General features: G+C 44.1%; 1 protein-coding gene across 2 annotated transcripts in view; it reads right to left on the bottom strand.

The window, feature by feature from the left end:
* The window catches only part of CTNND2 (catenin delta 2), a gene marked incomplete at its 3' end in the record, with an annotated part of 926,199 nt that overhangs the window by 128,247 nt on the left and 779,598 nt on the right, over positions 1-18,354 (bottom strand). For both annotated transcript variants that reach the window (XM_082837425.1, XM_082837426.1), the window contains exons 13-14: positions 12,031-12,148; positions 6,036-6,221 (exon numbers count right to left, since the gene is read on the bottom strand). In XM_082837425.1, the coding sequence (XP_082693551.1) occupies positions 6,036-6,221; positions 12,031-12,148 (304 nt within the window). The remainder of the gene's footprint in view (positions 1-6,035; positions 6,222-12,030; positions 12,149-18,354) is intronic.

Genomic DNA, 18,354 nt, shown 5'->3' with positions numbered 1-18,354 from the left:
CGTATAATTGTATTTTGAAAGGTTAAACAAAGCTATGCATAAATACAGAGAGAAAGAGATCAGAGAGGATTAGAGGCCCAGGTATAAATTTCTATTGTGGCTCACACTAGAAGGGAAGATGATGGGGGTATGTGCATTATTTTCTTCTTGTAGCTTATTGCTATTTTACTCGTATATTGTTTACATATTACGTGTGCATGTATTTATTAATATAAATATTTATAAAATTTTTTGAAGTTATTTAAATATTTTTATAGATATAATATTTTTACTTATAATTAATATATATTTTGTCTCAAGGAGAAACTTATTTAAAATTTAAGTAAGTTTAAAATTCAAATCTGCAATGTACTGATTTAAACTAGCAATAAAATTCATTTTTGTGCTTTGGGACATTGATTGCTGTTTATTCTCAGAGTCTCACTTCTGGGCCAACAGCATCCATGGGACACAGTGGGCTATGCGTGAGTCTCTTGAGGCGGCCCCCAATCCAAAGTCCTGAAACTCCAAGGAAACTTTTCAGGGGATGGGATTTCATGGCATCTAATCTCATTTATGTATGTCACACACTGACATCTTCAGAACTAAGCATCTTTTAGTCTGGTGTGATCAAAGTACTGCTTCTCCAGGGGTACTTTGAGATACATGCATCTACACTTGTTGACATGAACTGCAAGTTCTCAGACGATTATCAAGATCTAGAGTGTTCATTAGGTTTGCGGGTGATCGCAGAGTCAGAAGGTAATAAAATGCAGCACTGCCCTGAGAAGCTGAGGGACAGCCTGAACCACAAACGGAAAGAGAAGGGCTATGCAGCGCTCCTGGCTCACAGCAGCCGTGGGAGGTCAAGTGTCCCAAGAAGACAATGGATGAGGCTGGGACCACCGACTGGTAACAACCCCACAGCAAGAGCTAGAGGCCCAGTGGACCACAGCTGGACTGCCATTCAGCACAGCTGGTGCTGGGCCTTGGGCTAGATGTCAAAGATGGAAAGAAGACCCACACAGTCTTGCCCCTCAGAAAATTCTCCCTCTAGGAGATCAACAGCTGTACGTGACTGATGATGTGATGAGCATTGGAGGAGAAGTTTAAATAAAACCATGCAGATGCAGATGAGAGAAGGATTCACTTTAACTTGGGAGAACTCTTGAAAGGGTGAAAGTGATGTCTTACTTGGTTTTAAAGGATGATTCTCCAAGGAGTGGAAGAAGGGAAGGGGAATGCTGGACAGAGGAGCAGCATGAGCATAAGTGAGGAGATGGCCTGCGGGATGCTGGGCTGGGCTGGGCTGGGCTGGGCTGGGCTGGGTTGGGCTGGGCTGTGCTGTGCTGTGCTGGGCTGTGCTGGGCTGTGCTGGGCTGGGCTGTGCTGGGCTGTGCTGGGCTGTGCTGGGCTGGGCTGTGCTGGGTTGGGCTGGGCTGGGCTGTGCTGTGCTGGGCTGGGCTGTGCTGGGCTGTGCTGGGCTGTGCTGGGCTGTGCTGGGCTGTGCTGGGCTGGGCTGAGCTGAGCTGGGCTGGGCTGGGCTGGGTTGGGCTGGCTGGGCTGGGCTGGGCTGGGCTGGGCTGGGCTGGGTTGGGTGCACTGGGCTGGGCTGGGCTGGGTTGGGCTGGGCTGGGCTGGGCTGGGCTGCTCTGGGAAAGCATGCAGGTTAAAGGCCTTGAGCTTCTGTGGAGACATGTCTATAGTCATGGAAGAAATTAAGGGGTCTTAAAGGTTTTACACAGAAGCCCAATACTACTGCTTTTGTGGATAAGATATCATGCTGATATCTTAAGTGAAACTTCCCACAATCTATGCATTTGGCATCAACAACCTAGAAAAGAGATGAAAAAGAGTAATAATACTTCTCTTAAATTGATCCCAGCTCACTAAACAAAGGTTATCAGGAGAGAGAGGAAGTTGATCATATAAAAATGCTGGGTCAGAATCACCTTTGAATTCCGATAGGTTTACATCCTCACCCATGTGGATATATAAATACCCCTGTGAACTAAAAAATTCAGAGGTGATTCAAGCAGAGGACAGATTTTTGAACTCTAGGAGATCTTGCTTGTTCTACTTCTGTTTTTCACTGCGGGTTTCTCTGTACACAGTCAAGTTCACACAGAGTAGGTCTTGAAGGCCCAGGTCTGCTTGGGCCATCAGCCAGGAGTATCCTGTTACCTCTAATCCACGTTTGAGCACCACTGATCCCCGGCCACCATCGCAGGAACCTTGGCCACATGCCAAGTCGAAAAACAAACAAAAATGCTTATTTCTACAAAGGGTGGGAAAGCAGCTAAATCAATTTTGTCTACTGCTATTTCCCTGGACCTCAATCTTCAGATTGCCACCCCTGCCCTGCTCTGCCAGGCTGCTGGCACAAAGCCCTGCCAGCAGCGGTGAGGACTGTGCTGGGTGAGATATGCCTCTTGGCACATGGCATGTAGACTGCTTTGGCAGAGGGTCTAATTGAAAAGAGCTACTAGAGAAACCAGTCATTTCTTATAATTCAGCGATAGGCACTGAACACAAAGTCAGAAATTAATGAATTTGCAACGTCCTTTTGGACCAGAATACGATGCACAGAAGTGTCCAATACAGCCACACACAGGGGCTTACATCTGATGGTTCTGTATCACATATTTTCTTAAATTATCCCTATCAAGGATCTAAAAGAAAGTTTGCAAGATTTTTATTATAACTAAATCTGACCTGCAAAGTATAGTATTTTCCAAAGGTACAGAATACCAATGCCCAAGGTGAAAGTCAACATAAATTTCTGGAATTCAGCAAGTGACAGAGTCAATCACTAAACCAATATTATGATTTTCATCACTTTTGCTTCCTGGTAAAACCTCTGGCTCCTCCGTCCTGGTAAGGATCTGCCGTGGATTAGACAACTTTTCATTTTATCTTATGCCTTTCTCTGAGGCAACTCAAATTTAAGACAAAAAAGCATATACACTTGCATAAACAAACACTGACTTGCTCAGTTAGCTCCTTTTTGAATATTATTTTAAAATAATATTTGAAAAGATTACAATTGTAATGCCCATTGTAGAAAATTTACATATAAGAAGAATCAGTCACTATCTTCCATCATCTTTGATGTACTGCACTTTTTCTAAAAAAACATATTTTTGGTACATGCATATATTTTGAATTTGCATATGACACATATTTTACTAAACTGGCCAGGTTTTATCTGCATTGTATCTAACTCTATATACCTCTTTCTTCATTTCACTTTGTATTATACACTTTCTATAATCACTACCTATTCTTTAAAGAGACTGACTTTATGAGCAGTAGAGGTTCCAGGGGATGTATTATATCTGACCATTTTTATAGCTGCAAACCTAACACTCCATCTGTTTACATCCTCATTAAGCTTGATACTGAATTTCCTGGCACTTCAAAATATTTTTATATTATGTGGGAGAACAGTTTGAAAACATTTTTTAAAACTATCATTTGGTTGAAATAACTTTGAAGCTTCTTTACAAACAACAAAGTTCCATTGTGTTTTAACCTACGGTGGTTTCAGCAAAACGTTCTTAAAGAAATTATTTTTTTCTCCCTTAAAAGAATATTGTAAGAAGAAAAATGGAACAGACTGTACTCATTTTCATTTAGATTTCAGGCAAAAATCGTAAGATTCTACTCATCATTTTAGTGGACTGAACTTAGAAGAGAGCTCACTGATGTCATAAATTATGGTTTGAAGTATAGCGTTCTGAGGTGGAATATCGCTCACCATGAGGTTTCATGGAAGCAGCTAAGCCCCTTGGAAGAAAGGCTCTATCTTGGCGTGATGTCCATGAATGTTCTCTTCTGACCCCTGGCTTCTCTGGACCCAATCAACTCCTAATCTCACCTGTCATTTGAAAGACCTCAAGCCACCAGAGCACACCTTGGCAGAGTTGGGAAAAGGGTTCAGTGTCGGGGCAGAATCTTACTAAAGGAGACACCAGGGCCAGGCACAGAAGCTATCAGAAGGCTGTGCTTCAAAATCTAAGCCATAGACTAAAGAGAAAACCATGAAATCAGAGTGAATTTAACCTCAGTTTAAAGTTTTTCTTTCTTTCTTTTCTTTCGTCCTCCCTCCCTCCCTCTCTCTTTCTCTCTTTCTTTCTTTCATTCTGCCTGCCAAGGCTAATGTCATATTACTGGACTTCCACAAATCTGATTTCCAAAGTTGCCTGGGCCCATCCCAGAGGTTCTGAATCATTAGGTTGTAGGTGAGATTCAGGTGATTTTGATCACAGGGTAGACTGTAAAGCACTATATTCTTGCCCATAGGCTTTTCTTCCTTTCAACTTTATTGAGCTTGCTTTCCAGGGTAAAGCAGTGTAGGGACTGGGCCCCATGGTATACAATACCACAAAAGGAAACCATGAGAAGAACCCATGTACCTTTGTTAGGCCATCTTTAACTTATTTGATATTGAAAAATATTCAGAACCCATAATCGTTTGGCACCCTTAAGTACCAGGTAGGATAACTGAAATGTGTGACATCACTTAGTATAATACTTGGCACATGGCAGGTGCTGGCTAACCACTGCATCCCCCCTGGTAGGAGGGTTCTAAGAGGCAGAATTAAGAACCATGGCTCAATACTCCCAAAAGGCTCCTCCAGTTCAGGGGGAGATGGAAGACACAGAGTACTGATCCAGGACAGGAGAAAAAGCAGGGCTGGGGATTTATTTCTCAGAGTGGAAGGTCACCGTCAAAGAGGCAATGAGCCTGTATCTCCTAAATTATAGGCGTGTTTAAGCTGGAACATACAGATCCAGAAGCTGTAGAAAGACCTGGAGCCTCAGGGGCTACAAACAGCTTGAGAACTGTAACCTACAAAAATGCTAACACTGACACATTCAGGTTAAATGTAGGAATTATATTTAAGGACACATTCCCATTAATCCTCACCGTGAATAAAATAGTTCCTTTAACCCTCACTCGGAGTTAAACTTTTCCAAAAATAGTTTAGAAAATAGTGTGCTGTGACCTAAACAGATATTTTTGAAAATTTATTTTGAATTAAAAACCTGGCAAGAGAGCATGTTGGGGATTCTGTCCCACCTTCTCAGTCATCCACTCCTGAGGACAGTCAGATCTTGGGTTTATAGGACCCTCAGCAGCTGGAGATACAACCATAGCGTCCAGGGCAAGGCTGGAGGTATAACCACAGTGTCAGGGGAAGGCTGGGAACATGACCACAGTGTCCGGAGGAGACGGGAAGATCTCAGTAGCAGGGGTTTCTGGCAGCCACAGGACGGGCACTTTTTCTCATTACTCCCTTACCTGGGGGCCTGGTAGGTGAGGGGTTCTACCTCACAGAGGCTCCCGAGGGGCAGGGCTGGAGGCTGTTCTGTTTTTGCCAAGGCTGAGAATCACAGCCTGTGGGCCTTTACTTCAATGCAGGGCAACCGACAGCTGCTGGAGGAAAGGCCGTTCCATTTTGAAGAGGCCTCTCCAGCCGGACAGCTATCTGGAGTAACCGGAATTGCCCCCCAAGGCCAAGCTTCTAATGGCATTCTGTCGGGAGAGCTGTGAATTATTCCGTTTTCCAACAATAAGTGCAAGATTGCATGTCCAAAAGTTCCCAAATGATCTATACAACATATGTTGGATTTCTGCGCCTCTCTCCACAGCTTCCCTTCTTAGACCACACCTACCCTGTGCAACTGTACCACCTGCAAGGCACCCGCCTGGACCCCGCAAGGACCGCAATAAATGAGTGCATCGACACAGAAGAGTCAGCGCATCTGACTCGACTGTGTGAGCTGGAACCTTAGAGCTTGCCCTGGACGCAAGCGGCTCTTTCCCTTTTTGATATTTCCTATCTTGGCGTGGCTGCAGAACCTGAGGGCAGTCATGTAATGCTCCACTGTCTCAGCTATGAAATCCCCACGGAAAGCCTGTGCAGACGCCTTAGTGATGTGACCGCGTGTTAGAAACGCAGAGCCCTGCACCTGCAGACACAGACGAAACATGCATGTTGTGATTAGGGCAAGGGAAGATTGCATGCAGCTGCGAGTCCCCACATCACCTGATCTTGAGATTTCTTTTTCTTCTTCTTCTTGCCCCAGCACCCGGAGCTCTCTGTATCTTTGCCATTGGCCTCACCACAGAGCAGCCCGTCCAGCTCATCTGTGCCCAGGTGCTGTCCCTGAGACGTTTCCGCTGCCAGCCGGTACGAAAGGTTCCTTAAAATGCACACACAGTTTTCAACGGTCTGGAGAATCCAAAAAAAAAAAAAAAAAAAAAAGGAGGAGGAGTGAATAAAAACTAACCAGCACTCCTCCACCCAGAAAAGCAATCTGTCTTTACACACACATTTTTCTTTGGATGCATGTAGCCGCTGCCCCTAATGGCTCCCTTGACAGCCACAGTGGAAAGAATTTAGGGAAGCTTGGAAAAGTCCTAAGACATTTTCTCACCCCAAAGATACTACTTATCAACAAGAGGTCCTTTTCTAAGCAGCTGCCACTGATTGAAATTCACTTGTGAGTGAGGAAGAACCCACAACCACGAGAGGTCCCAGATGGCGTCCACTTACGGACAATGGCTGCATGGGGACTAGGGCTCTGAACCACCAAGAGCACAGATAACTGGATTTCTGTCAGTTCTGGGAGGGCAACACTAACATTTACCATCTACCAGGGCACTTTCTGGGGGTGAAACAGGGCAAGAGGTGCAAACCAGGGTGGTCCCAGGCAAGCCGGGTTCTGTGTTCACCTGGGGGCATCAGTGTTTCCATGCTGATTTTCCTGGCAGGGGCGTTAAACAGTGGTTAAGGACATGCATAGAGCTGGATACCTGTAGTGGTCTCTGACCACTGGCTGTGTGACTTGGACAGTGCACCCAATATCTCCGTGACCATAACCTCCTCTGTAAGACGGCCATGATAGTGGCCACGTTTTAGGCTGCTGCGTGGAATACGGGAATTAGAGTATTCACATGTGATAGGCAGAATAAAGCTCTCTGCCCCAAAGATGTCGACATCTTAGTCTCTGAAACCTGCGAATACGTTAGGTTATGTGGTGGAGGGAATTAAGGTTGCTAATCAGTTGGGGAGATTACCCTGGATTATCCAGGGGGTGGGCATGGAATCCTGAGGGTCCCATAAGCAAAAGAGGGAGGCAGAAAAGTTAAAGTGAAACCCCGTGAGAAGGACATGACCTGCTATTGCTGGCTTTAGAGATGCAGGAAGGGGCCATGAGACAAGGAATGTGGGCGACCTTGAGAAGCTGTAAAGACAAGGAAACAGATGCCTCCCTCGAGCCTCCAGAAGGAATGCAGCCCTGTTGACACGTTGATTTTAGCCCCCAAAGACCCATTTTGGACTCCTGATGTCTAAGATGGTAAGACAATAAGTTTATGTTTTTAAGCTGCCATGTTTGTGGCTGTTTGTTATAGCAGCAACAGGAAACTAAGCCGGTATGTAGGTACTGAGAAGAGTTCCTGGCACACAGCAAGTGCTGTACAAGGATCTATATCATTAACAATGGTGGAGATGGTACTGCTGGGAGGTCCAGAGCTTGTGACCTAGATCTAATGGGTCCATGATGGAGTCCTGGCTCTGCCATTTAATGAGCTGTGTGACCTTGGCCGAAGTGTGAAATCTCCCTGTGCTCCTACTTCCTCCCAAACTTCCCACTGCCAAATTGGAGACTAGGTCTCAACATACGGATTTTGGGGGAACCAAACGTTCAGACCAGCGCATCAACCTTTAGACCTTTGTCCTGGATTTGAGGAACCGAGGGAAGAGGAAAAAAAATACCAAATTTTTACCAAGGACAAGATAATGATGGAGAATAAATTGAACTGAGATACGTTTTATTTTATTTTTTAAGTTTAAATTTTTTTATTGAAGTCTAGTTGATTTAAAATGTCATGTCAGTTTCAGGCGTACAAAATCTGAAAAAGAAGAGCTAAGTTGTCTTTTTAAAAGCATGCCAACTTGGCTATCATTTTTCAGGCACCAACTGTGTGACAGCCACCATTCAAGGCAGGGAAGATCGTTCCATTTTACAGATGAGGTCTGAAGCTTTCAGTAACTTATACCAGATGGCACCACTTTTTCTAGTCCTAGGTTGGGACTGGAAGGGTGGTGAGAGCTGCCAGGTCCAGATCCTGCACTGTTCCCACCTATGACTGGGATCTGGCAAAAGGCACTGTATATGTTTGACATGACTACTGTGGGCAGGAAAACCAAGCAGGAAAACCAGTTTTCAGGGTATATTTTGGGACCTTTGCCATTCCAAGCATTTCTTGTCCGCTTCTCAAGGTTTCATGGGCTGCTAATCCCACAGGCTTTGAGTCAACTTGATTTTCTATTTCAAGAATCCTCTCAGCATCGAAAAAGGAACCGGCATGAAAGCAGGTAAACACAGGACAATACATGAAAGGGAGAAAAGTCTCTCCCTGAAAAGAAAATGTTATGGCATAAGTCAGAATGATTTTTAAATCAGCACGAACCCGCGTCCCCTGCATCGGCAGGCGGACTCTCAACCACTGCGCCACCAGGGAAGCCCCCAGAATGATTTTTAAATCAGTTCAAACTGATTTTTCTTACATCAAAGACTTGGGAGAATAAACTCCTTTCTCATCCTGCTGTTCATCTTCCCTGGGGCACCTCCATGCCTCTGTTTAACAAATGACTACTGGGGAATAAATCTGCCATTTTGAGAAATGTTTTATAATCTACCTGTGGCTGAGGGATGATTTTGAGAGAAGCTGGATGGTGGGGAGAGGAAGGAGAGACAGAGAGGGGATGGGGAGGGCGGAAGGGAGACAGAGGAAGTGGTAGAGAGGGATGGATGGGGGTGGCCCCAGGGGTTGAACTTATCTCTCCTTAAGCTTGGTTTGGGAGGGTTACCAAGTCAAGAGCTTTTCTCTGCAGGGGCAGGAAAAAAAGAAAAAAAAGAAGACTGCCACCGCCCTCCTTGAGGACACCAGCAGAAGGTGGGTGGCAGCTGGTGGTTTTGGTTTCCATATCCATTGCTGTCAACAGAGCTTTCAGTAGTTCCTCTTGGTCACCAGGGTCATTTTGATTCCTTATTTTCTATTAGAAAGGGCTAATTTGGAAGCTGTCTGTAGAACGCTCCACCATATGTTACCCTTTCAACAAACTGTTCCAGTTACCAGGAACTGAGCTGAGAACGTGCGTGGAATCCAGGCTCTTTCACTCATTAACTTCGCTGGCCTCAAAGACAGCGTGCACACATTTTTCCCTCCTCTAACTTGTCACTGAGAAAGCTCAGAAGTGGCCAAGCAGAGGGCCGAGTGGAAAGTGATGGGACAATAATAATACGTTAAAACTCAATAGCACATTCTGGCCAGCAGAGCACTGCTGAGTAGTTTATCACATTTGATCCTTTCAACAGCTATAAGGATCCTCCTTGTCTCAAAGCTGAGGTCACCCGGGTCCTGTCCTTGGTCATTGGGAGGACGAGATGGCACGTTTTCCAGCACGCTCCCGGGGCCAAGCTCAGTGTTCTTGCTGCTCAATCAGGAATATCTGAGTCTTCTGTTTTTTCTTCTTTTAATTTTTATTTTCTATTGGATCATCGTTGATTTACAATGTTGTGTTAGTTTCAGGTGTACAGCAAAGCGATTCAGTTATACAGATACGTGTATCTATTCTTTCTCCAATTCTTTTCCCATTTAGTTTATTACAGAATACTGAGCAGAGTTCCTTGTGCTGTACAGCAGGTCCTTGTTGATTATTTAGTTTAAATATAGTGGTGTGCACATCAATCCCAAACTCCCAATTTATCCCCTCTCCCTCCCATCTTTCCCCTCTGGTAACCATAAGTTTGTTTTCTAAGTCTGTGAGTCTGTTTGTAAATAAGTTCATTTGCGTCATATTTTTTAGAGTCTGCATATAAGCGGTATCAGATATTTGTCTCTGTCTGACTCACTTCACTTAGTATGAGCATCTCTAGGTCCATCCATGTTGCTGCAAATGGCATGATTTCAAGGAATATCTGAGTTTTCTGACTCCAGCCCTAAGTGATCCTCAGTTTTTCAGTTTCCTCTTTTGGGGGAAATGTGGACGGACATTAACAAGGAGAATCTCCAAGGTCTCCCGAGAGACTGAGGGAGTCTGGTCCTCTGACACATCAGAAGAAAGATGTGCGTGCCTCACAGCACTCTGATTTTGGACCATGCTCCTGAAGGCTGCCTTACCCAGTGGTGGGCACTGGACCAAGACAAGAGGCTGTTGACTCTTATTTTATTCTCAACTACAAGGCCCAGACACTATTAAAGCTTGCTTGGTATCCATAGGCTTAGCATCCCCTGCGTTAGTCTTTACCACTTTGAATATTAAGATCCTTAGCACTGCAGCTTCTGTGAATTATGAATTACCTTCAGTAGCTCTTTTCAAAATTCCTCTATTGTGTTAACAGGTATCTGTAAATACTCAAGACATCTTGACTGGTTGCTTCTTCAGGGACTTAACTTTCCTGTCAATGATATTAAAAGGTCTAAAATGGCTGTTAAGGGCATTTACAAGAGAGGTTGATTAAATCTTTTCTATCATATTTCACTTTTGAAATTGATGTCATATACGGTAAATGAATGGATGCAAATGTAACTGAGTGGCAGGGATAAAACGACAGACAGTGTCATAACTGGAGTCAGCTAGTACTCAAAGGGCTAGAGTCCCAGAAAATATCATGGGTCCTAAACTTTAGGGAGTAGGGCTCAGGCATCAGGAATTTTCTAGCTTTTCTAGTAATTTAGTTTTCTAGTTTTTTTAGTAATTTTCTAAATTTTTCAGTCACTCTAATGTGTAGAGAAGCGCCGTGGCAAATCATCCCCATGCCAATGAGTAACTAAATGGATGAAATGACTCTTATTTGTTCTTTATCTGACCTTACAACTAAGTTACATTATATCGTATTCCCGACTAGTGTCCATTTCAAAGCTGTATCTACTAGGGCGGTTCTCAATCCAAGATGCACATCGAATCACCTGATGAACTTTCAGAGGAATAGAAATCGGAGATGAGAGTTGGACACTCAGATTCACTCAGGGGGCTGTGATGGGGTCTAGGCGCATGCATTTATTAAATGTTCCAAAGGCAATTCCGAAGAAGAGTTGGTATTAAAAACCATGGGATTGAGGCTTTGGTTCAGAACCAGGGCCAATTTTTGGCTCCCTATGGTATATCCGGCAATATCTGGAGCCATTTTTGTTTGTCACAACTGGGCTGCGGGAAGGATGCTACTGGCATCTAGTGGGTGGAGACCGGGGATGCCGCTCATCACCCTACAGTGCACAGGGCAGCCCCCAGCAGAGAACTGGACCCAAATGTCAACAGAGTGGCTCTGGAGAAGGTCTTATTAAGGTATCACATGTATTAAGGTCTCATTAAGGTATCACATTCATCACATGTATTACTTGAAAGCATCAGTAAAGTCTGTGTTGATACCAGGATATTATGAAATTACAAATTTTTTATTGAAAACGAACAAAACTCATCAAAAGACAAGTGAAGACAAAACAAAATAGCTCAGCGCTGGTGAAGCCCATCCAATTCTATTTTGGTTTGCGAACTAAAGCACTGAATGGACGCTGATGATGGATGCTTTGACAGGCTCGTTTATGTAGCATTTTGACGGCATTTATTTAGACTTCATCAGGCATTCCTTGCATGGCATTGGACAAAATTAAGTTGTTCAAGAGCTATTGTGTAAGAATATAGGATTATTCAACTCTCAGGTAGTTTTAATATTTCTTTTTCTTTTGCCAATGGATTTTAGAAAATAAAGCTAGAAGATTGTGGGCAACCTGGTATGTGAGAGTTTATACACTCATCTGGAACACCTGTAGTTACAATAACTTAATCTAAATTTTTATTCACTACTAATCAAGAATTAAGTGTCTAGTTCTAGGCTAGGATTAAACGTCGATATAGATCTCAGAGTGAAAGTAGTAAACATCGCATTAACTCTCCATCCTTGTTAGCCACTGTTTGGTCCCCTGGGCATCCTTCTTCTCTAAGATGCTTCACCTATGCAAATTCAACAAACCTTGCTATCGATCTCGCTGCTCCCCAGCGCAGACTGAATCACGTAGAGCAGCGCATCCGTGAGCCCATCACATTCCCGCATCCTCCTGCGGGCCTCCTCTCCGGCTGAACTAACATTCCTGCAAAGCAAAAGGATGTGTCAGCGCCCTTCACGGTGGTCACCTCCTCTCATAGTTTTAATCAAAACACTTTCCTTGCCTTTTCAGGTTTACCAAGAATATAATTTAATCGGGGGGGACGGCCTCCACAAAAGCATCCTGGAATTAGGTGAGTCACAGATATCTGCAAGGAAACTCTCTAAATGGAGAATGCAGAATTCCAAACACGTGATCCGTGAGAGTCCTGTGACTGCTAAGAAGGGAGACTTGGGCCAAGTCTTCAAGGTCTGCTTCATTTACAATCGACCAGGGAATCAGAAGCTCTTTGATTCAAAGGATTCTTCTTCTTTGAGAAGTTTGAAATACTTTTCAAACACAAAGCTTTTCAACTTACTGAAGTATTTTAGAGATCTAATTTCACCTGCCTCAAAAAGATACCTACCTTGGCCCTGTCAGAGGTAAACTTCTAGAAATTTATTCTAAGAACACAGAGATTTCTGTGAAAATTTAGTCATCGGGATGCCTATGGTACCTTTTATGGGTAGGAGTTGCCCAAACTCCTTCCTACAATGGCACAGGCTGAGCTAAAGCCAACAGAAGGGGCCCCTTGTAATGAAATGCACGGCTGGGAGACAGAGAGAGCTTCCAGAAGGTACAAAAGACATGAGACAATCTAGTCAAAGGTGAATCTTTTGGGTGCTTTTAGTTATTCCACCTGAGAGGGTGTTCTGGTCTTCCTCTCCAACCGTGATTAAGGATTCAGTTCCAGCAGAGAACTTTTGCAGTAACTGAATGAGAGACAGCACAGGCTATTAGAGGGATGCTGGAGGAGATGAGTTAATGAAAGATACAAAGGACCTGAAAAAATTTAGAAACTGTGGGGAAGGGTGATGGAAAGAGAGAATGATCTAGGTAGGGCAATGGTTCTCAAGCTATGGCTATTATCAGAATCACCTGGAGGGCATGTTCATGGGGATAGCTGGGCCTCACCTTGAGATCACTGGTGGAATCCGGTAATTTGCATACTTGGTGATGCTCACACTGAAGACCTAAACTAAAGTAGCCCTAACTCTACTTCTAGGGGGAGGGTTTGGTTGGGGAGGGTAGTGTTCTTCAGTGACTGCTGGGGCCAGCCATGGGGCAGATTCCAAGAACCTGTGGCCTTAGAGCACACAGGAGTAGCTGAACAGAATGAATCTTCAAACTCATGCTGTAATTGACACAAGTGTTCTCATTTCATTTTTCCAACATCTTTCCCTGTTATACTTCATTCTGTTTTACAGATAAGAGAACTGAGGCTCAGACAGGTTGTCCAAGGCTACACAGGTAGTAAGCGGAGAAGCTAGAACAGACCCAGGTCTGTGAAGGCCAGGAAAGCAAAGGCTTCAGGCTTGGTGTACAATATGGACTATACCTTTTAGGAATTAAATCAAAATAAAATAGGCTCAATGCTAAAATGCTACTGAACATAAATGTTTTCTTTAATATCTAAAAAGTTCTGCAGACATGTTTAAAGACGATCTATCAGTGTTTTAATGTAACACTGGGAAAGGTTATTCAATTCACATTAGTATTTTTGGCATTTGCTGATCTTAAAATATAAACAAAACTCCTCAGTTCCTTAGATAACGTAACTGAGCAAATACTGGCAGCATTTTTATGGAAAGTGTTATAGAATCTGCCTTGGGGTGGCCAACCCTCGTTCTGACAGCATCTCTGGAAGGGAGGAAAGAAATCTTTTTGCAAAAGAAAAAGTGGTGAGAGGCACTCTGGTATTATTATTAGAAGGATGGTCTTTGTAAAAGAGCATTTTTAGAGCATTTCTCCTTGAAATGATTTTCACCAGGTCAAGCTTTGACACTGTTAGCGTACTAGGTTTGTCAAAAATTCCAATCATTACAGCATTCAAAAAGAAAAAAATTCCAATCAGACCTCTTTGGTCTGAAGAACACTGGGTGCAACGTATGACTGTCAGTCTTAAATCCTGCCTCTTTGTGCTTTGATGAGCTCATGTTTCCAAAGACAGAAGAATGGAATTTGGACTTGAAAGAACTGTAGGGATAGCTCATGTGCACCTTAGTCTCGAATATCCTCTAGCCTTTCCCCTTATCCACGAATGCTCAGTCTTTCCTTTGAGTGGCTTCACGATGCGGGCAGGCTGCCTCCTGATTCACAAATAAACATCCTCATGATCAGTCCTATTTTCACTGGTAGTCAATGAATGGGCAGGGGCAACCGATGGGAAAGATCAGGAATTAACAACTTTGTCAACGTTACATGTTTTCAATATTAATTTGAGCATTTTCTTACTCTGCTTTGTTCTAGTCTAGTCTCCTCCACAATTAAAAAAAATTATTAACTGACTACTATATTAAAATATGTAAGATATTACATATTAAAATGTGTAAGATACTGAGAAATGAGAAAGACTAATATTATAAGTTAAGGTCCCAGTAGGGAAGAGGAAGTAATTAGGACACACACATAAACACCACCCCTCACAATGATACAGAGGGGAGAGTGCAGTGACCACAGTGTCTGCAGGTAGGATGAGGCTCCAAATGTATTTTTAAGTGAACTGAGGTGTGAACACGTCTCTCTTTCAATGAGTAACTGTGTCCTTCAAGCCTTTGGGGTTGGGTTTCTGCTTTTTATCAACTATTCCCGAACAAGTGAAACATATCACAAGATTACCTTTGGTTGTTCACTCTGGAGGAGAGGAGGTTTCCTTTCCTTGCTTCCCCCCCGTCCCAACACAAAATTTACTATACTTGTGCGTTTCACTGTTTAAAAATAAAAATCCCAATAGCTTTATGTGTTGGTCACTGAACAGTTAGTTGTAATTATGGTCCCAGGTAGGTATCTGATAAAGAGCCCATGTCCAACCTACAAAGTTCCTCCTTCCTGTTGTACTTAAATCATCTTCTGCTCATCTTGAGGGAGGTGATTTCCATGTCTGGCTAGAAACTGGTGCAGCAAAATTCTATGCATAAACGTAACACTGAAACAAAGACTTGTAATTATTTTGTAAAATGCACAATGATGCTATAATATCCACTGCTTAGAAATAATCTCTATAATCTTGATTGAACTGCCAGTTGCTATGTCATTTCTGCTTAAAGTAGATTCTATAATCTTTTTATCTAATAGATGAAAAATAAACACGAATTATTATATCTTACAATTAAAAGATATAAAATCTCTTACAGTCTCTCTTATTCAAAGGTAACTAGCTAAACTGCTCTATTTTCCCTATCTTCAGTGCTGTTTCACATCTCATTACTCGGAGACTTCCTCACTCACTACGCTCATTTAAAAAAAAAATTCAACATACAGTGCTCATAGGATCCACAGTGGAACTTACACGGAAGATTTGGTTTGCATGATGCCACTTCAGATGGTCAGGATAGGGGGGATCAAATCACACAGAAAACCAAGGGATGAGATTTTGAGTAATCAAGCTACTTGAAATTAATCTCTCCCTTCTCCGTACTCCCTTAGCTCTTTGAATCTCCATTATTGATCACCATTGATTTTGAATTGGAACTATTTAGGCTGTGACCTTATCGCTGCCTTGGGGCCTTCAGGAGGGTATTTGTATACCCAGCATGCAGCTGAGTGCCCGACACGTCCAAGGTGCTCACTGCCAGGTGGCTATTACACGCGCATTCAGCTCTTCCACGGGATTGGAGTTCACATGTAGTCCATGATTGATTGACCTGTGTGCTCCACGCTTATTGGGTAAGTATCATACGTCTGTTACACCATGAGTGCAGCCTTCTCACCTTGTGGTTTTTGCTCTGCCACTACAACCCCCATCCTGGATTATTCAGGGCTGTCTCAATTTGCAAAGAAAGATAAAGCAGTTGCAAAGTGTATAATTTGGGGGACGAAACTTGTTCAGTTTGAAGTTTCTTACTCTTGTTAATAATACTGATCATCCACACCGTGTGTCGAGCGATGTGCACAGTTTCGCCACCTGAAGCCAACCAGGCTGTCCCAGTGTCACACCCACCTCACCCTCCGGCTTGTAGGAAGAGTTTTCTAGTTTAAGATTAGTTTGTCTTGCTGTGCTCTCTGTTACCTCCTCTCCTCTCCACCCCACCTGATCCTTGGGCCTTTATAATCTGGCCTCTATAGGGGGTCATCTCATACCTGGCCCACCCCCAGCCCCTGGAGTCCTGGGTTCCAGCCCTGCTAAAACTCCGTACCATCCTTCCCTACAGCCGCGCACAACCCTATGCTGCTGCTCATTGGGCAACTTTGTCTCATTTCCCAATTTATAATCAGCAGAGCCCAGATGCTGGGTTTCTGCAGGATCTGGGCTGGGTTCCTGAGACTACATACAGGTGTCAAGAGTGGGATGGGGCTGCCAGAGGGCTCTAGAGAGCGGAGCAGAGATCGTTTCAAGAAACACAGGTAGTCTAGAGGTAAAGCTGAAATATGAAGCCACACACTGAGTAGGGCCTTGAAGCCAACCCATCAGGACAGGCAGGGGGAGAGGCAGAATCCACCACAGATGACAGCACAGAGGAGACCTGATGTTCAAGCTGGTCCCTCCATGATGTGGAGGAGGGATGGGATGCCTCCTCTTTCTGGTTGTCTGTTCCTTGGTCCCCAGTGCATAGCACTGATGAGGAACTCAGTGAGTGACTGCTGAATGAAATGATGCACGATTGTTTTCAGGTCTGTCTCCTTCTAGACCAGAAGTACTCTGCCAGGGTGATTTTGCCACCGGGAAACATTTACTGATGTCTGGGCACCGAAGGACATTTTGGTTGTCACAAATGTGGAGGGAGGGGGTGTTACTAAGAACTTCCGATCAAAATCAGCAGTGCCGTGGTTGTGAGCAGGACACTGTTCCCAAACCTGGGTTCCAGGAATCAAGTGTATTTGTCTCCTTGGGGAAACAGCAGCTATGCCTTGTTCTCTCCTACAAAAGGCCTTGGGAGAACTTGTCTCTGGGTTCCAAGATCACCGACCAGAAACCCCCAATCTTTTCCTCTCTGGGAAAGCTGAGTGTGCAGGGCCTGGGAGGAAGGGGTCCTCTGCGCGGCCAGCTGGGTCAACACAGCAAGAGCCACCCAGCCAGATTCTCTCACTCCAGGTGCGACAGATACGGGGTCCTTGGTGTTGCGTGAGCCCTGCCACGTCTGTCCTTCCCCCTCTCTCTTCACTCAGAGGAGCTGTGCCACAGAAACCACTAGGGCTCATCCTTTTGATTTGTAGCTTCTCTGTAGAAAGGGAGCAGCTTGTTTCCCTCTTATCACTCAGTAACCTCAATGAAGATGGATGCTCTTGTGTACCTGGTATGGGGCTACCTAGGGGCGAAGGCACATAAATGCCTTCTCTTGGTCTCCTCATCCGGAACGAGCCTACAGGGATGGTTTGACATCACTGCATCACAGGGACACACAGCCAGGTGCTCAGGGCCTGGGCAGAGTCCCAGAGATAAATGTCTACTGCTTCAGCTGCTTCTCCCTCAGAGCCTCCCACCCAGGGGTGAGTGAGACCCCATGTGGACCACTGGGGCACCATGGGGGGTGTGTTGTACCACAAGCACTCAGAGAGGGTGGGGAAGAATGGAAGGTTTCACACCGCCCTGACAACCTCATTTTCTTAACTTTGATCACTGATCTGTAAACAATCTCAAACTAATGTAAACTCATTAAAACAACGGGGGAAATGTAGCAGTAAAAGTAAACATCCACACTTTCCTTCTCCTCTGTCCAAGGACATTACTGTGACCATGTGGTCACATGGATTGTTTTCTATTCATACAAATAAAACACGTAGGAATGTTTTGGCTTTTTGCCACAGTGATTGCTCAGTCACTGTGCCTGTGTCCTTCAAAAGCGTATCGTTGTCTATTTTTTAAAATTATTATCCTATTAATAGACATCCAAGTGATTTTAAACTTTTTAGCGTAGTAAGTAACGTTAAGCTGAAATTTGGAGGAGTTGTGAGTTTTGCCAGATGGACCCTGCGGAACCATTTTAGGAAGAAAGGGTAGCAGAGATAAATCAGTTCAAACCAACAAAACGACCCACCCTGATTGGCACCTACTGTGCTCCACACCCAGTGCCAAGTCTTGGGAGAAAGAGGAAAACACCTGGCCGTTGACCTTAGGAGTTCACAGTCCAGGAAAGTAAGCAGATGTACATTGGATGGGCCTGAATCTGATATCATCAGCATGAAACTAGCAGTATGAAGAATTTGGGAACCAA

Source organism: Leucopleurus acutus (genome assembly GCF_964270905.1).
Source record: "Leucopleurus acutus genome assembly, chromosome: 3".
NCBI lineage: Eukaryota > Metazoa > Chordata > Mammalia > Artiodactyla > Delphinidae > Leucopleurus > Leucopleurus acutus.
This window is presented reverse-complemented; position numbering and strand designations above follow the sequence as displayed.